The following is a 25,152-nucleotide window of genomic DNA, read 5'->3' on the forward strand; positions in this document are numbered from 1 at the left end:
ACATGTATTTAACAGCCAAATCAATACATGGTCACTCCGTTCAGTCTATGTCAGGTTTTTATCTGTTCTTTATATAAAGCAATTAAGAGGGAAAATGTAACAGAAAATGGAAATGTGATCAAATTCCCTGCTTCAAATGTATCTGTATCCATAAATAGTTCTCTCCATAGAACAACATCCTGTGCATTCCTAAGGAAGCTGCTTCAGTAAAAGGGATAAAATGTAAGGAAACGTCTACATACATATGAATCACTTCAGGATGTTCTCTAACGTATTCTCACACTCTTTGAATAGAGCCTGCCTCTAACTTATTATCCTTTGACTTTGCACAAAGATCAGAACGCCCCAGAAAGGATGGCAGGCAGAACATGAGCAAGGGTGTGCAGCTGTGAGGAGGACAGGGGCTTGGCACTGCCTGTGAATCCCTACAACTCTGCACCACTTCATTTGGTCTTGTGCTGGGCCCCTACCTGGGAATTCAGAGTTTTATTCTACCAGCAGATTTGTGAGGAAACTTTTGAATATTGGTGTTTTTAAAAATTAAGGTTTCAAAAGGCAAACCAGCAGTACCTCCCCTTGCTTCGCTTGGCAAGGTGGGTTTTTGTGCTGGGCTCCTCCATCCCTAAACCTCAGAAGGGACTTGGGTACCACCTCTCCAGCTGGGCAGACAAAAATGCACCAAAACCCCTCTGCCAGATCATGTGCCCTCGGCTGTGGTACAACTTCTGCTCTGTGCTGTCTTCCCTTTCTGCAGTTATCTGAGAACAAAAATTCTCCACCTTGGTTGAAACTCCAAAGTGGCTGCATTTTACTCAAAATAAATAAATGCCCCAGTTGTAGGCAGACAAGGATCTGCTGCTTTACAGAAACCATTATTTCCATCTCCCTGACTCCTAGCTGGAGGCAAAAGTGATTGATGTAATCACCTAGCTGCTGTTAATGAATTGAAAGCAAGGCTGTGTGATGGGCAACAGAAACAGCCAGAGACCCTGCTGTACCATGCCAGCAGGCAAAACAAGCTAGAGGCAACCTCACTTACAAGAACAGTTTTTGGCACAATCAACTCTGGTTTTAGCAATTAATAAATGTTACTGAGTACAGATACTATAAAAGCTGTGGCAATGTGCTTAAACACAGGCTTTATTCTCTCCCAGTTTCAATGGCATCAAAGAGAAGAGGCAGTGTCTGTGTCCCACCCCTCTTGAGATAAGAGGAGGAGAAGTGGGTGTGGTAGGCACACATGCAGTGGGGTACAGAGAGGGATGGTGACGGAAAACTGTACAGTCGTGTTCAAAATAACAGGTTTAAAAAGAAAAATGGAAATTACTCCCCCCTCAATTACTCCATTATTTATTGATACTAAGATTGAAGAGCTGCTGGTTAATGGTTTTCTGATACATTTCAGTTTTGTGTTTTCTACATGTTAATTGCAACCCCCACCAGGTATAAAAGATACTTCCAACAGCCAGCTGGTGAAATAACTTTCCCACACCTCTCCAGACACTCCAGAGCACAAAAACTGCTACTCACGGGACCCAAGTTGGCTTCCTCCGCCTCGTAGATGTAATGATCAAGTGAAATGAAGTAATAGCCAGGCTCCACCTGGTTGCACTGACGTCCAAACATGTGAGGCCGGCATTCACATTGGCCAGATTCACTTGAGCAGCTAAAATGGAAGAGCAATGAATTCACAACACATCTTGGCTATGCTGAGACAGTGTTAGAGCTATCTTCTGCTTTGACATTTTCAATGAAACAGGAGGAGAAGCCTTTCTGAACACAGCAGACATGAGATGCTCTTGAGCTCTGCAGCTGGGCCATCTGCACTACTAAAATGGCAGCACAGTCCCAGGTACAGACTTGGCTCAACCCAACTATCACTCTCCAAAACAACATCTAGGCTCAGGCTGGAAGTAAGCATAGGTCAGGGACCATTTCCAGCAGGCAGCTTGCAAATAGTTTTCCTCTGTTTGGATGATGAGAGGATTTCATGCTATGGATGCAGTGGATCGTGGGGAGATAAAGAGTTTTGGGGGCTTGCTACCAGACATAGCCAAGGGACACATCTGCCCTGCAAGCCAAGGGCAGCCTTTGGCTCCAAGCTTGCAAGCCACACAGGCAGCATATCTATCTGCTTGTATGGTCTCACGCAGAGCGAGAACATGCATGACACTACATGCTCCTGGATGCTGAGCTGCTCTCACTTGCTGCAAAGCATCCAGACAGGTCACCACCAGCAGCTACACAAGGGGGGAAAAACATCCCTGGCTGCTTTACAGTAGGACAGACACAACCAGTGACCTGGGGCAGTCAGTGCCATCACCAGAAGGTCTCTCCAGAGTGACACTTAGATCTCCCCTTCATTCATAAAGAGCCATTTTCTTTACTCAGTACAGCTCTATCCCCAAACTGCCTTTGGCTGTTTTATTTTTTCCCCAGAACATCTGCCCTGCATCATGGAGAACCCTTGAGCACACGGTAATTTTGCGTACACCCAATCAGACTTTTTCAAAGCAAGTTTTTTTTGGTCCACCAAAATACACCTCTTTCTTTAAATCTGAGTGGGATTTAGAAACATTTTCTGAAGGTAAATACCTCTGGTTTCCATGAACAATCTCCAGGTTCCTCAAGCCTCCATTCAAAGATTAACTTTTAACTTTAACTGTGTCTGACGAGATTCACTTAAATGTTGACTTTGAGATGCCAGAAGTGCCTTAGCTGTCCCAGAAGAGGAGCTGGGAAGTTTCCCCTCCGGGAAGGCAATAACTCCACCACCTGGGTTACACCACAAGGATGAATTTTGGGTGAGGCACAGCATCCCACACCTTGAGTGGGAGCCAGAAGGCAGCAGTTCAACAGCTGAGGAGAGGAACCCTGAGGAGGGCAAAGCTCCCCCTTCCCGATGATGTGAGAGAGAGAAGTCAGGAGCCAGAGCTGGGCTTTGCAGCTCTCCTGTGGTCGGAGGAAAGCACAGCTGCTGCCTGCCTGTGCCAGGATGCTGCACATCCCCTCCCCACATGGTTTTGCAATCGCAGGGCTCAGTGCATGGGAAACAGGCTGGGCTACAGCTGGGCTGTTACCCCAAAGCCCTGGAAGCAGCTGCGCTGGGGGAGCTGTTATGAGCAGTGTGGTGTAACCCATCTGTGCGCAGGGAGCAAGCACGGGGGAGTAAATAATCCCTAACATCCACACTGCTGTCTGCCAAGGGCTAATAATTCACTCGGGAGCAGACAGGAGAGACAGCCCGTGGGACATTCCCACGGCAATCCCTGATGCAGATGGGGTGTCCGTAGGCTGTGACGACCTATGGGAGTCACACCAAGACCAGTTCCACACTCCCCCAGTGTGGTCCCATGGGCTCCAGTAGGAAACAGTTCGTTGACCCCCTTGGGAAACTTCTGTGGCTTTAGACAAAAGCATGACATTTCAAAGGGTTTGTGGAAGAAAGGGGAGAGGGGGGGTAAAAAAAAAGCAAAAGAACATGCTGCTGTTGACAAGCCAGGGGTTGGACACACACCTAGCACACAGAAAACTGCTCTGGTCAGAGGTGCTATCTGGCAACCCAGCACCCCACTGACAGGGCATGTAAGCCAGAACTTTCCATGCTGATACTCACAGATGCATATTCAAAACCTACAGTTTTCTCTAAAAAATGTCCATCTCCCCAGTGGGCACTTCCAGGTCCACACTCCACCCCATGCAGCACCACTGGGGCAACAGAGCAGTACTGTGCACCTAGCGTGCTTCCTCCAGCACTGGTGGGCAGACTGGACAAAGGGCAACTTGGGAGCAAAGCAAGAACCAGCCTATCCATGTCACCACCTGATTCCTGCTTTCATCCTCTAAGAGCAAAGTTTTGACATGGACCATATCCCTGGTTATGGCCAAGGCAGAGGTTAATCCATGACTGGTTCCTACTCTGGCTGACAAAGGCAGAGCTACACTAATGACAGTTTTACATGTTCAGTTGCACCAGTGGCACAAACAGAGGCTGCTCAGCACAGAAAAGACAGGGATGCCTCTCACCCTTGCTGCAATCAAGACCTGTCACTTTCTGAAGCAGAAAGATGGGTACCAAACATCCTCCTCCAGAGCACATTGAGCCCTGGATGTTGTCTTTGCAACCACGTGAAACAGTGTGAACAATTAAGGAGAGTAACTGGGCTGAGACTCACTTGTTGTTCAGCGCTCCTCCCTGGTCGCAGTCGCACGGCCGACACCCATCCATGTCATTGCTCAGGCCCCAGTGCTCGGGCTGCAGGAGGAAACACCACCAGCACTGTACCCTGCTGCAGACTTAGTTACACCTAACCCAAAGGCACATTTTTAACCACTCAACATAAGCTATCCCAGCCTGCCTGCAACCCATGAATCTTGCTCCCCTGGCTGGGTCTACCCCTGCAAGCACCAACACCACTTTCCTACCTGCTCTCTTCCCACCTTGGTGACCATTTCAAGGGCAAGAGAGCCACACATGGGGTGGTGGGTATTTGTGTGAGGCATTGCCCTTGCAGGGCTGCTACTCAGCAACTTGCTTGCTGGATGGACAGACAGACTTGTTTGGTTTTTTCATGTGGCTCACTGCTAGATAAGAGTTTCTCAGTGTTTGTACAAACACATCCAGTTATCTGACAGTGTGTTTCTATAACACTCCAGCATGCATAAACACTACATAGAAATGTATGTGTGTGAAATAATCCCTGCCTAAAATAATGGCCTGTTTAGGAAGCAATTTTTCTGGTAACACTGCTTCCCTGGCCATTTCGTCTTTCACCCCAGCAAGGACTTCAGCAGAACTGCCCTAGATCCCTCATTTTCACAGAGCAACCACAGGTATCCTAATGTCTCACTCCTATGGTCCCAAGAATTAAACTAGATGCTCTTGTCTACCTTAACATGCAGCTCCCCAAGCCACAGCACATTTCATGGCTCCTGAAATCCCAAAGTGCCCACTCCAGCCTGGACACCAGGCATGGGCTAGCAGACAGTCAGATAGTGGTGAACACCTTGCTGCACACTGCCCACACTCCAGCCACCCTCACACCAGCATCTCGTAATTTATTTTACGGTGAACTACTTGCCAGACATTGATTGCACTGCTTTCCTGTCACCAGACGCTTACAATAGCAGTTTCCTGTCTCCGAATCACAGGGATTCCCCCCGGGGTGGGTACCCAGAGGATTACACGCACAAGCTAGATTGGGAAATACAAACAAGCAGGTCAAAAGCAGGATCAGAATTATATTTTAGACAGTGTTCAACCTAAATATACATTAAAGCTTCCCTTGAATTCCCCAGGACAGAAATTAATTGCACTCTTTGCCCACCACTCATTCCAGTAAAACTTCCCTGGCTTAGAGAAGAAATAAGGAGGATTATGCTATTTCCACTGACCAAAGTGGAATTGAAGGATTGGCTGGTGAACTACATTGGACTCCAAGCTACAGCAGATCTACAGCAATGTTTTTCCTTTAGCAAAAACACGAAAAAAAGGAAAAAAATCCATCCCACAAACCAACTTCTCCAGGCACTAACAGCCCCTCAAAGAGCTTTTGATCACACATAAAGGAACATATGTTTTTACTCACACTGACAACCCGCTGGGTCATCGGCACTCAGGCCATAGAAACCTTCTTTGCAGAGGTCACAACGCTCCCCCTCGACAAATAATTTACAGCGGCACTGTCCGGCAATGAGGCCGGTGGAGAAATCAGTGTAGCGGTCGCAGATCCCACCATTTTGGGAGCCAGCTGGGTCACAGTCACAAGCTAAGAAGGAAGCATGTGTTTTATTAACTGCTACAAAATTAAAGGCCAAGTCTCACACTGAACTATTGAAACTCAGCTGCTGTGTAGACTGTCATTCCTGCAAATATTAAACATGGCATGGGTTGGACACACAAGGACCAGGTAAATTTCCAGATTCACAAAGAGAAAGTAAGTCCCAGCCAGGCTCACTCAAAACCTCCAAGACAGCCACCATTCCTCAAGGATCCCAAGGCCATTCCCACCCTGCAGAGCAGGGCTGCACTTACGCTCACAGACGTCAGGGTCCCGCAGATCTCTCTCTGGGTGCTGGAAGTAGAAGGGCTTGCACTGCTCGCAGTTGCGTCCCACAGTGTTGTGCTGGCAGTCGTCACACACTCCTCCGCTGGTGTTCCCTGTTGTCATGTACACAGCCATGTCGAAGTGGCACTGGCTGGAGTGGCCATTGCAGTTGCACTCTGTGACAAAGACAGAAAGCAAAGTAAGAGTCCCAGGGGAAGTGCAACTCTGCAGAAAAGGCACACTGGTGTCAGCCAAAGACCATGAAGGATTTTACACCACACAACTTCCCAAGTAAGAGCACGGAGCGCTCATGGCACCCAGTTCTGCATTTTACTCCAACTCACTTTTGCATGCGTTACTATTGCGACCTTCAGCGGGGCGCCAGGGTAAGTCATGGTAGAAATCCAAACATTGCTCACAGTTTAATCCTTTGGTATTATGTCTGCACATGCAGTGACCATGAACCTGTAATTGCAAAAAAAAAAAAAACAGTTGGTTGTAAAAGGAAAAGGAAAAAAAACCCCAAAAACTCTCCAATTAATGCAAAATAAAGCTAATACATAATGGATATACTTTCAGAGACTTTAATCCATGTAACTGCATTCAGAAAGGCAAAAAGGGCCATAGGAGTGTCCTTTACCTGCCCAGGTAAGAAAATCCTCACATAAATTTGTCCTTCTTTCCTTACTGGAACTAGTGCCTGAATTAATGCTTTCAGAATTAAACAAGGAGAGCACAGTTCCACCTAAATAATCATAAAAGCCTCTTGGAACTAAAAGTTAGCTGTTTATTAGCTGTTAATTAGCTATTAACATGCATCTGGTTATATCAGCAGATCACTAGCCCAGTGCCCTCTTTCCAGCCCTGCTTTGGTCCTCAAAGCAAAGATAACAGCCAGTTTGGATGGAGTTCAATCCATGAGCCCCAGGCTTTGCCTTCAGTGTGTACAGAACAAGCACCAAGGAGACCAACAGTGGTCGTGTGACAGCTTTTGCCACAGACCATGGGCACTTCCAGCACTGCAGCCATGATGTTAAAGGCAAAGCCTGGGTGGAGACACTGACCCAAACACAGGGCAATGGAGCATACCCAGCTCAACAGCATCCTGCAGCCCTGGACAACCCACACAGCCTTCCCACATGCTTCCACATCTCCAGACAGTTAATAACTCACCCATTAACAGGGAGCTATTACTGCTTGTCAGGCAAAAATCATGGGGAAAAGCAGACCCCAGACGGGATGTGGCACTTGTGCAGCAGCAAATGGAGACAATCAGGGTTTTCCTTCAGGGCCTGTGTTTATTAGGGCTACAACCTCCACTTCTCAGCTGGTAACAACTGATACAAACACAGGTCACGCTTGATTCACAGGCCCTTGATGCCTCTATTCACTTCAATTTTAGGGTAACCACATCAACTCATACACCCGTCTCTGACCTAATAAGGTTATACTCTCTTTCTTCATTCCTACCTTTCAACTTCATCAGCTCTTTAACATAATTAGAAAAGGAATATTAAAACAATTATCACCTAATCTGAGATCTGTGTTTGATTAACACAAATAATGACAGATGTGTTTGCCAAGGAGGAGCAATTATAACAGTTTTGTTGTTTGAAAATCAAGAGTGCAGAGGTGAGGGACAGAGTGTCATCTTTACATATGTGTTCAAACCACTTAAAAGACGCACAGACAGGAAGAGCTTTATGCAGAAAAGTGTGAATATTTACCATTCCTTCCACTTCTTCATCCAAGCCCTCCACTGGAGCACACTCACTGGCGTGCCCATAGCAGAAGCAGTTCCCACGAACCACCATGTCGTAGATGGCATAGTAGTACTTCTCTCGGATCTCCATCCTGGAGTCCAGGAGGTTATCTCCCAGGGTGTGCAGCTTGACAAATTTGACTCTCAGATTTGTGATCTTTAATAGGTCTGTAGGGGACATACACAGACAGTGGGAAACACACACACAAAAACCCAAAAAACAAAAAAATCCCAGCAAGCCCATTTTGGCATTATTTACCAGATATTATATTGAATGGGAGGAAGCCAGGAGTGACTTCCTAAGCACGCTTCCTATGGGCAGATTAGATCAGATTTAATTTCAGCACCTACATACTACACATCACTTCATACTCCCCAAATTAGAAAAAAAAGAAATTACATTACTTTACTACAGGTTGATAACTGTATAAGTGAGCTTTAGCATAATTAAAAATACTGGTCTATTTTATTATAGACATGCACAGGCACATACACAAACATTAAAGGCAAGCAGAAAAGCACCACTTAAAAGACACTGTTTTTTGGGGGGTTTAAAACATAAGATTTTAGGGCAAGGATTTTAGGGCAAGGACTTGATATTAAGAACTGCTGCCAAGTGAATCAGGACCCTTAAGAGTTATGTGACTTTTGGAAAAAGTCTTAGTTTGAAACAAAGACATACAATTCATCTTTTGTATACACCCAACTTTCCGAGTAAATATAATTAGTTACATTTTGTGCAAACACCCCATCACTGACCAAATACAAAGATGTTCTCAAGGGATAATCCATGGGAATACAATATTGCAGTAATTAATACCATCTACATATTTACTTTGATATTGTGGATCCTGGGTAATTTCTTAGCCTTGAACTACGCTTGAAAAAGCACTTCAAGGCCATGAAAGCAGTTTGTCCTTTAAAATGTTGAGTGAATAACAACAAAAAAAAAACCCTACACTAAACTCATAGCAACAAGCAGACACTCCTCTACTTCACATATTTCCTTTTGCTCTAGGTAGCTTTACACTGAGGGACATGAACCGAACCTGAGAATGCATATTAAATCAGAGGTCAAGCTTAAGGCCAAGCACTGCAGTTCCCTCAGGCCAAATGCCCCACAAGGTTTCCCTTTAAGCCACACTGAGCAATAGATCTCTCTGTCTCAGCATTCATGGATTGCTGTGACCATGCACGAACACCACAGCAAGTTGTGGTTTATGACCACATCTGTGTGGTCCAGCCATGCACTGCTACCATGGCCAACTGCTCCAAAGTCACAAATTTGTTCTGAAAAATAAAGCTTGACCGCGTTGATTTCAGCTAGAAATGCACAATGAAATAAGTACCTTTGTAGCTGTGTTTATTTGCTTTCTGAATGCTGTACAGCTACAGAACTGCATTCCAAGGTGCATTCCAATGCACACATTCCAACTGCATGTTTTTAGGGGAGAGGGGGTCTTTAATGAAAATAAATCCCTGATCAGTTAAGAAAAGGACCAGACCAACTCCAATGAAAGGTGTAAGAGCAATCCCTTGAGTTCACAACACTGATCCTTATTTCCCAGCACATCACTGTCTGAGTCAGGAAAAGCAAACATACACAAAGGAATTCATATGACTTCAAAATTGGAATTGGGGGCTAATGCATGACTTTGTTTGTGGCTTACTGGTTTTTGTAAGCAAGTAACTAGTGAAATGCTTTCAAATCAGCCTGAAAGGTAACTGCATACATACTTTGAATCCTTGGACTGTACGGATCTTCAATTCGAAAAGCAGGATCTAGAACACGATATATGACCTGGAGGAAAAGTCAAAACACAAAAGATCCAGTTTCAAAAATAAGAGAATATGCATTTGTAAGGAAAAAATCTACACAATAAACATATTGGAAAAAGAGCCTCTGACCTCTCCCTCTGTTGAAGGTTCAATGTCAGAGTAACGGGAATCACAAATTATATCATCCACTTTCTTCATGGGTCCAGTTGAAATCCCAGGAAATGAGCTCTCACAGTCATATGCAAAATACCTATAAACTTGCCACGTCTCTCCAAAGTCAGATGATCTTTCAATCAACATTGCAGCAGGACGGAATGTCTAATAGCAAGAAAAGCAAGAGATTTTACTTGGTTAATTATTACTTGCATTTACATTGCGCCTTGTTAGCATGACAATCCCCATATCTGGATTTTAATTTCTCCCCCTGCACTATTTCCAATATGTGGAAATACTGGAAGCATTTTTCTGATGACATCCCACTTTCTTCTCAGAGGCAGATACATGAAATAACACACATCAAACCATGAACTACCTGTCTTCAAAAGATGGCACTCAGTGGCCAAGTGCTTAAAGACACAATAAAAAGCTTTTAAGTTTTTTGGATTCCAAACCCTTTCTGAAAAGTGGGGGTTAAAGCAGGGCTTTACAGAGACAAAAAGATTTTTTCCCACTGCTTATGGAAAGCAGCACAGCCTTCCTCCTTGCAGTACTTCTTTGCCTGATCTTTTACAAAGGACCTAATGGGCCTCCTCTCCTACTGTAGGGACCAGGAGGCTGCTGTCAGTTCTTCCCATCCAGCTTTGATGCCCAGAAATTACTGCTGAGAAGGTACCTCTGATGCTGAGAGAAGTCCCAGCATTTCCTACCTCTCTTTGTCTGACCACATGACCTTTTGCAGCATCTCTGTTCAGTGCCAGCTGTCCTCTGTGCTGCCTTAAGAAAACCTTCTTTAAGGAGATTGAGAGGTTCTGCTTCATCCACTCATGCTGCATTTGACTCTCCCAGTCCCCAGTGACCCTCCTCCAGCTGGCCTTGCCCAGACTCACCCAGGCTGCATTTGCTTCACATAAACCAGTGTCCTTACCTACAGGTATTTCAAGAACAACTAATTAATGAGATTTTGAAAATATTTTCAATCCTTCTGACCCCAAAAATATCATGTTTTTTATTTATGTGCTGCCTTTCAAAAACTAGGTTTTAATTTAACACCTGGCTTGTACCTATCAAAAACCACCAACAATCTCTTCCTTAGTTTTATGTATTCAGAGGAGGACCTCCCAGAGCCAAGCACAAAAGCATTTCAGTCACAGCTGGAAAAAGTTTTCTCTCTTCTTCCTGGCTAAAAATATCACCCAACTTAGAAACTAGTATCTCACCTAACAAAAAAATTTAGCAACCCAGAAGTAAGGCAGCTCAAGTGTCTACCACACAAAGTCCACAAAGCATCATTAAAATTATCCTTCCCCTGCAGTCTTCCTCCTGACAGCAGACCAAGCCCCAGCACGGGGGTACAATGGCTGCAGCACTCACATCAAGTCAGGAGTCTTTTGGGGTCCCTCACTGCTGCCTCCAGCAGAAAGGGCCACATTCCCCCTCAGCCACCACCTTAAGGAAGGGGGAGAAACCCTAGTCGATGCCACAGGGAAGAGGAACCAGCCGTCCTAGAAAGCTGATGTGTAAAAATGAAGAGATTAATTTGTCCACATGGGAAGAGCATTTAGGATGTACAGGACATAATCTACCATTCCAAGACATCTGTTTGTAAAAAAACAAAGACACTTTGTGTACAGATGTTCCTTCTTCCTGAAGACCTTTCCATTTGCCAAATGAAAACTAATACCATGGCCAACTTTTTTTAGGAAAAACACCCTTGCTACTATATGATTTAGCTAACAATCTACCAGAACACAACCACCAGAGAGACACACCAACACAAAACCCAGCTTCAGCATGACTCCTTCTGCAGCCTCAATGGAGGTCAAATACAAGTCACAACTCAGCCTTTCTGCATGCCTTCAGTACTGGTTAATGGTTGGCAGCTCAAAAAAAATCAGGCCAAATAGCCCAGACAAAGTCCAAATATCAAATAGATGTAAATGACTATGAGATCTCTCGTTTCCTCATGTTTTAGGGTTCAGGATAAGGTTGTGGCTTCCTTACCTTGAAGGTCATGATGAGATGAGTGAAATGAAACTCAGCCTCCAGGTCCAGCTGGATAGTCACATTTTCCAAACCTGCAGGGGCAGAGACAAGAAGGTGTTCAGCAAACAAGGACACCTGCCAGTCTCTACACCTAAATTTTGCCAAAGCTCTTCACTCTGTTGGCACAGAGACTACTTTCTTTACCACTTGACTCTTGTGAAAAAGGAATATGATGGTTTAGTGCATTCCTGAGGTCCAGGGGGAGACACCAAGGACCTGCTGAAGAGTATCACACATGGGATTCCTGTGCATGATCAACACCAACCATGACTCACCCAAAGCGTGAGCCTGCAGTGCCACTATTTCAGACTGAGAACCGTGGCTGGCATCACTGGATGTGCGGCAAGGACAAGACCACCACGGGCTGGGTCCTGGCACCCAAGCCCCCAGTACAGCTGGGGATGCTGAGCCTGGACCCACATGGTGGCCCCAGGCTGTCCTCAGACACCACAGCCTCTCTAAACAGCAGCAGCAGCAGAAGCTTCTGCAGCACTAACACCCCCAGTCTCACCCATGTCTGGTGGGGCCACTTCCCACCATTTTTCACTCACTCTGGACTCTCCTGTCCACAACATCTCCTTTACAACCTAAAGCAACTATCACAGCCTTGCTTTGCTATCCCAAGGGTTAAGAAAATGGTGAGAGGCAAAAGGTTTTCCAAACTCTGCTGTACGAATACCTGCGGTCAAAGACTCTACACAGAAAGGAAGAAAAACAGTTACAAATATTATTTTGCCTTGTGAAAAGAGCTCTCAAAACAGCTGGATGCTAATTATACTGTAGTTAGAAACAAAAAATAAAATCAAGATTTACAGAGAGGAGAAAGGGTAAGAAGTGAAAATAATAAAACAATAAGGCACTTAAATTTTTGACCAGCTGTAACATTCTGTCAAGCATGCAGCAATGGTCCCTTATGCTGTATGCCTGAATAGACGAAAACATGAATTGCACAGAAAGAATCATTTGTTTTTTATTGTTGAAGGACATTTTCATGACCTTATGAGCTAAGAACTTTTCTGTGTGAATGCTGCCAAGCCTGTTGCAAAAAACATGAATACTAGAAGAGAGCTGCTGGAGGCAAGCAGCTTACTAGGCTGATCTAAATGGTTAAAAAGGATTTAGTGAAAACCTCTCTTAACCAGGCAGTGAAACTGTTACAAATATTACCTTTTTTATTTTCATATACAGTAAGGCAGCTACTGCCAATGCATTTGCAGAAATCCCATCCTGTCCAGCTGGCTTTAAGGCTTCAGGGTAGGGCTGCTGTTTGAGAAACTCTCACTGCCTTGTTTTGTGTATGAAGACATGCCAAAAGCATAACCAGAAAAGTAAAACAGAGGAAGGATTAAAAGAAAAAAACAAAACTCCCACCAAACGAATACGTGATTTTTGTTTTCAACTAGCTGGCTTGTTTCTGCAGTTCATTTTATTGTTTGGCATATGGTACAGAAATTCAGGGAGCTCAGGAGGAGAAGGCAGCTTGCAGGGTAAAAGATATCCCTGGCTTTACTCTCCTGGGGTAGGAAAAGGAAATGGGAGGTCTGCAGGCAGAGCAACAGCCCCCAGCTCTGTGCCCAAACCTCCTCCTTCCACAGCCTCCAGCCCAGCGGCTGGGGAAGCCCTGCTGTGCTTCCTTGGCAGTGTCACCCTGGGATATTTACTCCTGGAAGGCTGCTCCACTCCTGCTGCCCAAATATGAGGGAGATCCGAGGCCAGTGTGGAAAACTCTTCTCTTCAGGAAAGGATTCTTGCAGAGTGCTTGGACGGCTGTTTCCAGCACTCCTGGAGGACTCAGGGGGTTTTGTTACAGATTAAGGACTGCTCCAGGGCACACAAAAGCAACCAGTTTTACTCATCGCTCCTCACACAGCATGATCCTTCACAGGGCAGTAATCACCAGGCCAGAGAAAACAGCAGACCCACAGGTACCCTTAAACAAAAGCAGGGAAAACAGCTCCCAGCCCCGGAAATTGCTCTGGCCAAACTGCATACCATTTTCCGACTGCCACCAGAGCTTCAGGCGATTTGGGTCGAACGTGGTGACGACATTTTCAATGCGATGACTGTCGGGATTGAGAGTATCGTGGAAGGGATCCTCCGAGTCACATATGAAACATTTTTTGTCCTCCTGAAACAACATGATAATCAGCATTACTGATTTTATCCATGGGGCAATAGTTGCTTCCTGCAGATAAGAGTATTTTCCATCCATACCACATTCCACTCATTTTGCCCGCAGGAGTCATCAAAGATATTTTTTCATTGAAATGCTAAGTGTATTTACCTTTATGAATTAATGCAAATTGCCAAATGGAAAATATGACAGGAATTCCATAAACTTCATTTTTAGGGGAAGCATGTTTTCAATCAAAATTGCAGTTTCAGGAAATCTCTTCCAGTGCACGTATTCTCCAGTGGAATTCAGAACCAAAGGCAGCATCTAAAAAAATTGCTGAATTGCTTCTGTAAAAATGCACACGTGCAAAATTGCATCTTAACAACTTGTGTGAAATAACGCTGGCTTTTGGAAGCTGGCTTGGAGATGCAAGTTGTCTGCATTAGGGATGCCTCCCGTGAAGCTCAGCACACATCAAGAGGCACTCAGTGATTTAACCCTTTTCTCTAAAACCAGCTTGTCAAACTCCTACCCAAACCTTGCATTATTGCAAACCCAAGCTGTGCACATGAAGTCGTAAAGTCCATCTGCACACATTACAAGGTGTGCCCAAACAAAACCCGCTTGGAGCAAGTCTGGCATGTGCTGCTTGGAAAAAGTGGAAGCCTCTTCACCAGGAGGACAAAACCCCACCATGACTATTACTACAAACAGTGCTATTTTTGCATTGTCCTAGTGCCTAAAACCACCACTTTCTGATTGCAAGGTAGGGTGCAAACTGAACTAAAAGGGAGGGCTCCTGTGCTGACCACTTGGAAGGGGCAGATGAGAGAGAGGAGCTCATTGGAGGGCAGTGATGCAGCCCCAGCACTCCAGCAACTCATCACTGTCAAAAGCTCCAGGGGCATCATTCCTCCAGCACGTTTATGGAGACAAGCACAATTCTTTATCAGCCAAGAATGTGAGAGCTGGCAGGTCTGCACCACACAGGCTTTCCATTTCACCAGCTATGCCTTTGGTGGCTCCTCCCAAGCTCAGGGCTTCACCTCCCATGAGCCCTCAAAGACTCCTTCAGCAAAAATAATGGAAAGAGCAGGGGTGCCAGGGAAGATGTTCCCTACTGTCTGCTCCAGGCTTCTCTCCCACCACACCTCATGCCACAACTTGTCCTTCTCTGACCAAAATTGAATCCTGTAACGATTCAATGAAGACCTAAACGTGCATAGCACTCACTACAGCCAAGCCCCATGTTATTAAGAAGATACTGGTACCTTCTCACGACTTCTTCAATACCACAAATTATGGTTCAAAAGTAACCAGGGACATCCCAAATGCTGAACCAGGGCTGGGAGATCAGGAATATGGGCACATGAGAACTTCCAAAGTGCTTTTTACTACAGCACTTCAAAAATTTTTGAGACAAGAAAATGTAACAACGCACCTTTGTTATTTTGTTCTACTAGAGATGCTTATGTTGTTAGAGTCAATTCACTGAAAATGTTCAGTGAAGCCAAATCCCACACTAAATAAAGTGTTAACTCCAAAAGACAGAGCTTGTACAGTAAAGGTGGGGAAGGGATGGGGGGGGATTTGGTAACTTCAGGGTATAAATGGGTCAAGTGCTACAGCCCCTCCTGCTTCCCGTGGTTTTCCTTCCAAGCGCCAGAATCCGGCCCTATTGTCTCCACAGTAATTCGTCCGGAGATTATCCCTTTACTTTCAGTTCAACAGAGTTCCACTTAAAACTGATAGTTTATTCTTCTCCACTATCCCTTCTGTCTCAGATTTTAAGTTTGGTGAGCTGCTTCTGGCTTTAAAAAGCAACGAACGAGCTCACCAGATGTGCTGAGACATCCTTATTTGCATCCTTCCACTCCGAGACCATACACATGTAATTACATTACGGGGACTGGGGACAAACACTGCCGGGCCCTACAGCCCACTCTCCATCAGGAAGCTGTCTAGACGGCTCCGAGCGAGCCTGGAAATAAAACATTAATTTAACTTACTGCGGCACATTCTTCCTTATTGACCTCGATCAGGAAAGGGGGGTCGGGAGCCGAAAGCCGCGAGGGATTGCTCGGACCGGGGGCGCGGGGTCCCGCAGGGGCACGATGCTGCCCAATGGGGATCGCTGCCCAGTGGGGATCGCTGCCCAGAGGGGATCGCTGCCCGCGGCCGTGCGCCCCGCGCACTCCCCGCGCCCCGCAGTCCCCGCGCAGCCCCCGCGCAGCCCCCGCGCTCCGCAGCCCCCGCGCAGCCCCCGCGCAGAAGGCGATGCGCGCCCCACCGCCGGCACCGAGCGCGGTGCCCGGGAGCGCTGCCCGCCCGCGCCCGGCGCTCACCTGGAGGTGGCTGACGATGCAGTAGGGCTCGGGCTGGCGGAGGCCGCAGGTGGAGGAGGCGGAGAGGCGGGCGGCGCGGCCGATGAGCAGGTCGCCGGTGGCGGGGTAGCAGCTGCCCTCGGCGCAGCCATAGCTGTACTCGGGTTCCTGTGCCGCCGCGGGCCACAGCGCTGCGCGGCCGCGGAGGGAGAGAGGGGGACAGAGGGTGAGAGAGGGAAGCGGGAGCGCGGCCAGGCTGGGCGCCCCGAGCCGCCCCGGCGGGCGCTGCAGAGGCGCGCCCAACCCGCCGTGCCCCGACGGCGGCCGGAGCGGAGCGGGAGTTACCCAGGCAGCAGCAGAGGTACAGCGGGAGGCGGCCCATGGCGGGCGGCGGCGGGACGGGACGGGACACGATGGGACAGGACGGGATGAGACTGGACGGGACGCGGCTGCCCCTCCACGCGCCGCCGAACGCCGCGGCTCCGGCTGTGCACGCAGGCGCCGCCGATCCCGACCGCGGCCCCGCACCGCCCGGTGCCCCCGGCCCTCCTCCTCCTCCGCCCCTCCGCACCCGCGGGGCCGGGCCGAGCCCCTCCCGCCCGGCCCCCCGCCCCGGGACAGCCCGGCTCCGCCGCAGCGCGCAGCCCGGACAGGGAGCGCAGCCGTCGAGGAAGGGCAGCTCGGCCGGGGTGGCAGGCGAGGGGAGAGCGGGCTGGGGTCACTGCAGCCGAGGGGGAGAGGGGGGACTCCAGCCCCCCAGCCCACAGGTTCTCCCCAGCTTCTTCCCGCTTCTCCCCAGCATCGGGAGCGGGCTCGGGACAGGGAGGGACAATCGGAAAGTGGTGGCGGATCAGTGGGGGGAATCACCAGTCGGGTGTCCCCCCTCGCCGCCCCTGTCGGTGGAGAAACAATGGGGTTATTGACCTAATCCTGCCTTTTGCCTGTAGTGTGGATGGAGCTGGGATTGATGGATGGATGGATGGATGGATGGACGGACAATGGTGCATACTTGTGCAGTAAGGCCCAAAACCCAACAAAGAGCCAGGGGGTTGCCAACTGTCACACGCAATGCTCAGCGGCCCCACTTTGGTGCTCCAGTGCCAGCACACATGGCTCAGGAATGCCATTCTTGGGGATGGTGGCCATGCTGCCATACACAGCCCAGTCTGGCCGTGGCACAGGCTGAGAGGCCCAACAAGCCAGACCAGCCACTGCCAGGCTGTTTCACATTCCCTGGGAGCACACGGCACTGTTGCTTTCCCAGTGCAGCAGCTGCAAGGAATGTATGGGGCAAGCTGCAAGGTACTGGGGCAGCTGCAAGGAATGTATGGCTGTGCTGGAGCTGCCCTTGTGCCCCAGCCTCCCACATCAGTTCCCTGGCCTCTGTTGGGGAACATGGGGGCTTTGTTGGCTGGTAGCAGAGTCCCCTCAGCACCCAGGGAGAAGGTTTACTGGTGAAAAAACACCAAGGAGTGTGTATGAAGAATGGAAGTGGCTGGGACAAATGCCTGGGTTTATATACCCAGGTTTTGCTTGCGCACATGTAACACGTGAACTTGTGTAAATCTTTACCAGGTACCAGTGTCCCTCAAGAACACTTTGCCCTTACTATTTGCAGTGCCAGAGTGAAAACACACCATGGTCTGTCCAGCCCAGCAAACCCTGCCGAGGTAGGTAAATATGTTCATTCTCATTTTACAGATGGATAAGCAGAAACAGAGAGATACCAAGTGACTTGCCCTAAAGGTTAAACACCAAGTTTGAAACATAACCCAAGACTCCGGATTAAAGAACTTGTGGAGCTATTTCATTAAAGATACCCATGAAGCTGTTTCAGTAAAGATACCCATTAAATCATTCTAAGCTGATGGCAGGAATTATAATATGCTGGATTTCTTCTGCAATATGGTCTTCTAAATTCACAAAACAAATTCAGTTCCATAACCCTGTTACACATTTTAAACTTCAGTACAACAAACATTTTTGTCCCTCTGCTAAAGGAAAATGTTTTAGTTTGCTGCCATTAGATCCTCCTCTGGTCCATGACAGATGGGCAGCAGCATCACCCCATGTGGAACTGTTTCATTGCCACTGGACATTTTTCTGTCCCTTATTTTTTCAACTTTTATTGAATTTTTCTCTTTTTTTTTTTTTCCCTCCTGTTTCATAGCCTTGTAGAAGTCCTATCCTACCCTATATGCTCCTTTGAGCCTTGCCACAGAGAGCATGAAAACACACTTTGTTCCAGCCTGGGGGTGACCCTGCCGTGCGACATCAGGGGTTGAGCTGGAGTTTCAGCCATGGACTGGGGTGGCCATCATCACCCCTAACCATGGTCTTCTGTCAGACATAGTTGCAACCACCACATTTAGTGTGTGAGTGATTAGGAACAGAACTTTTGTCCCTCCCTCTCTGCAGTGCTCGTGACAAATAGCGAGTGGGAGTATTTTGAGTCTTCAAATGATAAAAATTCAGTTTTTTGTCTTGCCCTATCCTTGTGGTTGGTGAACCGCCTTTACAGCCCTGGAGTGTCTGTGTTTGTGCTGGGTTGGAAGTCTTCTCAAAGAACAAAATTTCAGGATTGGACCTCAATGTAACCCACGTGATCACCCATTTTCCTAAACACTGCAGTGGTTGAATACCTAGCAGACAGACCTGACGATATGATTTTGATTAAATATATCTTTGATTACGTGTTGGTTTGGTTAAGTGTTGTTTGCATTTTGATTAATGCCATTGAAGCCAAAATGCTCTACAACAAGATACTTATTTCAATTTTTTTCAAGAAATTTTTCTGAAGCCACTCCTGCCCACAAGGAAGAGGTCCAGGGGAAACTACAAATAGGTATTTTTTATCTACAGACAGCATTTCCCCCACAAATTAACTTTGAAAAAACACTTTGAAAGTTTTTACATCACTTCCAATAGGAAATGTTGCACAGTTGTAAACCTCAGAAGCTGTCACAGGATGGATTTGGAGTTGTGTAGCCGCTGGTCCCATCAGATCTGCTTCCTTTGTGTGTCTGAGCATGCTTGGAGGAAGGCAGGGGAGATTAGATTGCGCTGACTTTCTTGTTCCTGCTTCCTTTTTTCTTCCAGCGATTTCTGTTTCCCCCCATGGATACATCTCCCCTCCAGACCCATTTAACTGCCTTGTGTTTACAGATTTCTCATCCATGCAGCTTGTGGAAAGCCATATGGCAATTCTCGCAGTCAACAGTGGATTTTAGGAGGAAGTTCTCTTTCAACTTTTTGTTTGTGAATTCAGATTTTTAAAGCCGTGATGAAATCATTTTGGTTTATATGCAGTTGGGAATTTCTGTCTAAGGGCCTCACTTTCCCTCTTCCAGATGCATTGCAGCAGGGATGCACTGAAACCTGCAGAAAATCTTTCCTTACTTGGAGACCTGCATGTCTGCAGTTTGGTGTATGCTCGAGTAAAACAGAGATGTTCGATTTTATTATGACAAAATCAGTCTAAATACAGTCATCTGAGTACAGCCTTGTAACTTAGAAAGAAGCCTCACACCTCACAGATGATTTTTTTTAAGTGCTAAAATTCCAAAAATGCTAACCCACAAATTACATGCATTCTTGCGTTCAGGTGGCTTTGCTAGATTATATCAAAATTATAATTTGATTCCATTATTTTCACAATAGAATGTCTCACATATGTAATGCAATGTTGCACATTGCCTCTTGAGCACAGCTGGTTTGAGTTAGAGGAGTATCTCTGAAATCTCATCCGCCTGCAATTCCCACCCAAGCCCCCAGCGCATACCAATGCTACTTTAGCTCTTGTAAACACAGGGTGATAACTGTGCAGTGTTTATCTCCGTTGGATCGATAAGGATTGTTTTACTGGTGTTGCTGGTATGGGTGGTTGTTAAGAGCCCTGTGTTCACGCAGAGCATTCCACGTTTTACAGATGTGGTCTGGGCTGCATCCGAGCTCTGAAGCAACACCGTGCTGAGTGAAGTCCCTCGCTGGGACAGTCCAGCCAGGCACGACACGACTGGTTTTAACTGAGGGAAACTCATCGTTAGTCTGCTCTGCATCCTGCAGGAGTATGTATACCAAGGGTGGGATTTTGAAACTGAGGCATAGCTCACTTCAGTCTTTTTAAAACTGGCACTTCTGTAACATTTTCTTAGCCACGGTTTCCTTCTTTATTTATATTAAAAAAAAAAACCCGGAATTTAGGCCAATTCATGTGTTCTTCGTGGCTACAAGAAACTGCTGAGTGAACCCTGACTTCTGGAAGTGCTGCATATGGGAGAATAGCTGGAGAAACTGGTTTTCAACATTTCTGGCCCTTTAGACTCACTGCTTAAACCTAAGAGCTGGAGTTATTCTGCAGTTGTTGGTTGCATTAATGAAAAATGCGTGAAACCCCTTATAAGCATAAGAAAAAAAAGGCATTGCAGGAGCACCATTGCCAGAGAAAAGATTTTTGAGTTGCTTTCGGCGTTAAGCATCTGAGCACTGCCATCCAGTGGGCACTGGGGAATTGGCTCTGTCACCCACCGTGGACGGCCCCGGGCTGCACGGAGCTATTGCATTTTCAGCGAGCACAGCGGGACCCTCACATGGTCAGGGTTCCTGGAGCACCCCCTGCTCTGTCTCCGTGGAGAGATGGGCTCCGAGCAGTGGCAGTGCCTAGGATGGATGCTGCTGGTTGTCAGCAGGGGTGGCTGCAGGAGCCCGCAGGGTTTCATCTGCATCGCCCCATCTGAGCCGGGCAGCACTGTGCAGGGTTGTGGCACAACCACGTTATTTAGGGTTTGGCAGAGGACACAGGGTGTTGTGTGTCTGTCTTTGAGGCAGTTACCAGCAGCTCTCTGAGCGTTTCCAACCCCTCACCACAAGAAGTCCCACACTGTGCACAGGAGTGTATTTTAGAGCTCCCTCAAAGACTACATCTGATTACTAAATCAGATGGTTTATTAAAAGGTATTTCCTATTTCCATATAAAGTCAACTGGACAAAAGAAGAAAAAGAAAAAAAAGAGAAAAATACATTATTCACTGTCCCTAAATTCCATAGGCCACTTCAGATGTATTTCCAGAGGACAGTGCCCTGTGCCAGGATGCTCGGTATGTGGTAATCATGGTGACTTCAGCTGCATTTTACCTGATGGTCTGTTCAGACTCTAACTCTTGCACGTTGCATACTTGCTTTCCTGCTCCATGATTTCATTTTTAATGGCTATCACTTGTTCCTCTAGTTGTCTCAGTTGCTCTGCCTTATCTTGTTTGGTTTGATTCAGTTCCTGAAGCTTCTTCTCTAAATCTGGAAGAGCAGAGACATGCAATGATGTTCACGTTTGTTGTGTAAGTAAAATCCAGGGATTAGCAGCTTTTCTTTTCCCAGAAGTTTTAGAGGCAATAAGCCCATTTCAAATGGGGAATGCTTATATGCAACTGGAGGGAAAAGTCTGGCTTCTGGATAGCAAGAGAAGCATAACAGCCTTGAAGAAATTAATTTCTCAGCATGTGCTTTTGTCCGTCAGCTAGGATGGGGCAGGACACGGAGCTCCTAAAGGACTTGGTTTAAATGGAAACACTCAGAAGAACAGTATGTCCACTGATGTGTGTAAAGCCTAGACAATTTGGGAATAATGGGTTTAGGTCTCCCTCACTTGTGTAACTGTTTTCTGCTGGTTCCCATGAAGGTACACCAATGTAAACATTTTGGTAATGAGTCAAATCCAAAGCCTGTTTCTAATGCCCTTATCATCTGGGCATTTGGAGTGACTGAGATGCTCCTAATGCCTCTCCTCAATGTATGCACACAAAATATTTATTTGCATCCTGTCCTGAAGAGTTTTCTCCTGGGATAGAGTTTCAGCTTCCGTTTTGCTGATGTTACACAGTATCTCCTGATGTTGAGCCTGGCAGGATCCTAGGCATAAGGATTCACGAGACCTTCACTACAAGGAGAATTAGGTTCCTGTGTGCAGGGACATGACATGAGCTCTTCCTTTTTGGTGATTCTCTTAGCCTACGCGAGGGCCTGTGTGAGGAGCCGTGCTGGCACAGCCACAACAGCCACAATCTCCACTGCCCATGACCCCCCTGCCTCACAGTCATGGCCCTGCAGGTTGAGGGCACGTCAGCTTCAGTCTCCACAAGCTGGGAATTGTACCTGGTTTGGTCTGCCATTGCTCAGAGATAATGTCTGAAGGGGAACAAGTATGGAGTGATGGAAAACAGCCACCCTACAGCTCTACTGCACAAGCCCTCACTCGGGTGCTGTAAGGACAGACAGAGGAAGGATGGAAGGTCCAAGTGCCCAAAGCAAGTGCATAAATCAGGGCCTCCAGCTAAACCTGCAGCCAAGTTTTATGCAGATTATGCACTTGCCCTGTTTTTAAATAGAAGAAAATCGCTGCAAATCCCTGTATGGGCAGTTCTAAAACTTTGCTTATAGCAACCTATTTATGTCGGAAAAAGTACATAAACCAAATAAATTCAACTACTTTTAAAACAAGTAGCTTCAGGCAGGGATTTTCACCAGGTAAATAGTTTTAAACTGAATTTCGGGTGAACCTGGTGTGTTAGTGTCTGTGGGCAAGGACTTCAGCCTTGAATTCCTGACTGTCACAGTATTTACCACTCACTGTGGGAGTGAGAACATCACCTGCTATTCTTTTTATCTTCTTTTCAGTCTCTTTAGCCAGTTTTTCTGCTTCTTCTTTCAACTGCTTCACTTTTTCTAGTGTTACTTTTGGAGGTCCTTGGCTTTTTAGCTTTTCTTGAAGAATGGTATACTTTCTTTTAATATCAGCAAATTCCTGTAACAAAATGCCATTACTTAAAGAGTATCTCATAATTAATCTGGTGTACAGAAGGAGGTTTTAATACTTTTTTTTAACATCCTCTTTGAACCAAAGTTTAGATTTCTCATTCTCTTAAATATTAAAAAAAATCCTTACTTTGTAGACATTGAAAAATGCTTTGCAAAACACGATAGAAATTAATTAAAACAAACTGCCAGTGGAGTACCCTAAAGGAGTGGGAAGGACTAGGATATAAAAAAAAAATTACAGAAGATATTTAAAGTTTAGGCTGTTTTTAATTCTGTTGATAGGGCTTTTTTGTAAATTTCATTTTGCATTAAAGTTTAATTCAAATTTAATTAATTATCTGTAGCAATATTTGGGTTTTTACATTTTTGATTGTAGTAATATTTACTGGCTAATCCGTTTCCTGCTAATATAGGTTGCTGTTAAGGCTGCAGTTTACATGTTGCCCATGTTTCTTGTAACTTGGAAGTATAGTTATGTTCCAAGCTTGTGCTGTGGATGCTTAGTTCTTGCAATTTTAGCAAATTTCTAGTTTCATTTTCAAAAAAACTGAGTTACTGGAAAGAACCAAGCCAACCAAAAACTCCAAATAATTCCCACAGCAATTTTCTCTGAAGGAGAACAGCACAGGATGAATGGTCAGGCTGCTTCCATCACTCATGTATTTTAATATCTGGTTCTGTGATTTGTTCTGTTGTGTTTACTGGTGCCCATGGTGACTACAAGTCTTGTACACAGTGCAAGAAAAAATGTAATGGAGTAGCCAGAGAAATGTGTATGTTTTCTTTCATTCAAGCAAACAGAAGTATATGTCAGAAGCCTTAAAATAAAACAAAAATTCTTCTTAACCTGTGGCATTTTATACTGCATGGCAGAAGGAAAATGTTAACAGTTTTGATGACAACAGGGCAATGCTTCTGAAGCAAAATTACTGTTAAACGTGGAAGATTTTTTTTCCTTAACATGTAACAGAAAGGCTTACATTATCAATATTCCGGGCTTGCTTGTGAGCTGCTTCTGCCTCTGCTCTTGCCTTTGTAGCTTGATTCTTGTTCATCAGTGTTTTTGCCTGCCATGTGGCACTTTTATTTTCCATCTCAGTCTGTTTGGCTGACAAGTCATTTAGTTTATCGTTTGTCTTGTTCACTTGGTTCTCAGCCTAAAACAGAGCAATTGAAGGCAGTGATTTCTTCTGCAATGACCATCCAGCTTTCAGAGTGTGGTAATGAGGGACATAGTCAATGGATTAAGAGACCCTTAAGCAGTATGGAATCGATGTCATATCTGGTTTCATTAATTTAGGTTTATGTTAAGGAACTTCAGAATGAGGTATCTCTAATAAATATAGCACATAAATTAAAAGATTTGCAGCAAGATACCTGAGAGATTTGTGTTCTGATGCCTTTTATCTCTTCATTTAACTTTATGATGGTATTTTTGGAGTGTCCTTGGGACTTCACAGTATTTTTTAGTTTATTATTCATTTCATCCACAGACAGAAGAGCTTTAGCTGCTTTGCTAAAATGGAAAAAAAGAAGCTTGTGTAGTATCATGGTGTGGTGAGCAAAGCAAGAACATGTTTCAAATGCACCCATGCTGACATGCAGGAACATTTCCTCAAGTCCAACAACAACCATTTAAATTGTGGTAAGTTGGTAAAGCAAAGCTCCAGAAAGAGACTTTGTGTGGGAGCACCTGAGCTGCTGTACTCAAGGTGAGGCTGGATGCTGCTGGCTGCCTGGTGGTGCACTGCCAGTAGGGAAGACTCATGGGTGAACATGTTTTTTCTCTTGTTGGTTTTTTCTCACTCTTATTTAAAGCACCCAGTGAGCCAGATGTAATGCTCCACCAGGTCCACGGTGGAAGTAAGTAGGTGCTTTGGCCTCACTGACTCAGCAGGCAGAGGAGCCAAGAGCTGTCAGGAGCTGCTTCCTTTCAGCATGTCAGCTCCTGCAGCCTGAGCAGTGATGGCTCCTTCCTGCTGGAGAGGCCTTGTGGAAAAGACATGGTGAAATCTCCTTCTGAACTCTCCCTCCAGTGTTCCTAGGATACTGCCAGGGGTATGGAGCAGTCTTACTGTGCACAGTGCCACCCCAGCTGGAGTTGGTACATCA

General features: G+C 46.1%; 3 protein-coding genes across 6 annotated transcripts in view; 1 reads left to right on the forward strand and 2 right to left on the reverse strand.

The window, feature by feature from the left end:
* The window catches only part of LAMB1 (laminin subunit beta 1), a 42,299-nt gene extending 25,596 nt beyond the window's left edge, over positions 1–16,703 (reverse strand). Inside the window, exons 1-13 of the mRNA XM_085041069.1 lie at positions 16,576–16,703; positions 16,252–16,421; positions 13,783–13,918; positions 11,749–11,822; positions 9,718–9,906; positions 9,547–9,610; positions 7,775–7,977; positions 6,392–6,512; positions 6,035–6,223; positions 5,589–5,768; positions 5,082–5,194; positions 4,176–4,255; positions 1,531–1,666 (exon numbers count right to left, since the gene is read on the reverse strand). Coding sequence (XP_084897195.1) covers positions 1,531–1,666; positions 4,176–4,255; positions 5,082–5,194; positions 5,589–5,768; positions 6,035–6,223; positions 6,392–6,512; positions 7,775–7,977; positions 9,547–9,610; positions 9,718–9,906; positions 11,749–11,822; positions 13,783–13,918; positions 16,252–16,421; positions 16,576–16,612 — 1,692 coding nt within the window. The 5' untranslated portion in view covers positions 16,613–16,703. The remainder of the gene's footprint in view (positions 1–1,530; positions 1,667–4,175; positions 4,256–5,081; positions 5,195–5,588; positions 5,769–6,034; positions 6,224–6,391; positions 6,513–7,774; positions 7,978–9,546; positions 9,611–9,717; positions 9,907–11,748; positions 11,823–13,782; positions 13,919–16,251; positions 16,422–16,575) is intronic.
* On the forward strand, positions 16,611–25,146 carry LOC146443209 (uncharacterized). 4 transcript variants are annotated; one of them, XM_085041103.1, is made up of 4 exons: positions 16,611–17,246; positions 17,806–17,900; positions 18,401–19,488; positions 19,581–19,702. In XM_085041103.1, exon 1 carries the CDS (start codon positions 16,611–16,613, stop codon positions 17,151–17,153), a length of 543 nt encoding a protein of 180 aa, XP_084897229.1. In that variant the 3' UTR covers positions 17,154–17,246; positions 17,806–17,900; positions 18,401–19,488; positions 19,581–19,702. The 4 variants fall into 4 exon arrangements, with proteins under 4 accessions (XP_084897229.1, XP_084897239.1, XP_084897213.1 ...); XM_085041113.1 differs by lacking the exons at positions 18,401–19,488; positions 19,581–19,702 and adding an exon at positions 24,534–25,146; XM_085041087.1 differs by lacking the exons at positions 18,401–19,488; positions 19,581–19,702 and adding an exon at positions 20,159–20,753.
* The window catches only part of LAMB4 (laminin subunit beta 4), a 36,889-nt gene continuing 32,893 nt past the window's right edge, over positions 21,157–25,152 (reverse strand). The window contains exons 30-33 of the mRNA XM_085041076.1: positions 24,418–24,556; positions 24,021–24,197; positions 22,873–23,026; positions 21,157–21,522 (exon numbers count right to left, since the gene is read on the reverse strand). Coding sequence (XP_084897202.1) covers positions 21,383–21,522; positions 22,873–23,026; positions 24,021–24,197; positions 24,418–24,556 — 610 coding nt within the window. The 3' untranslated portion in view covers positions 21,157–21,382. The remainder of the gene's footprint in view (positions 21,523–22,872; positions 23,027–24,020; positions 24,198–24,417; positions 24,557–25,152) is intronic.

The sequence above is a fragment of the Lichenostomus cassidix genome, chromosome 1Aa (assembly GCF_008360975.1).
Source record: "Lichenostomus cassidix isolate B80296 chromosome 1Aa, HeHo_3.0, whole genome shotgun sequence".
Taxonomy (NCBI): domain Eukaryota; kingdom Metazoa; phylum Chordata; class Aves; order Passeriformes; family Meliphagidae; genus Lichenostomus; species Lichenostomus cassidix.

Excerpts from the sequence above, each read along its gene's own strand:
- LOC146443209 (XM_085041113.1), top strand. The coding sequence starts at position 16,611 with ATGGCGGGCGGCGGCGGGACGGGACGGGACACGATGGGACAGGACGGG.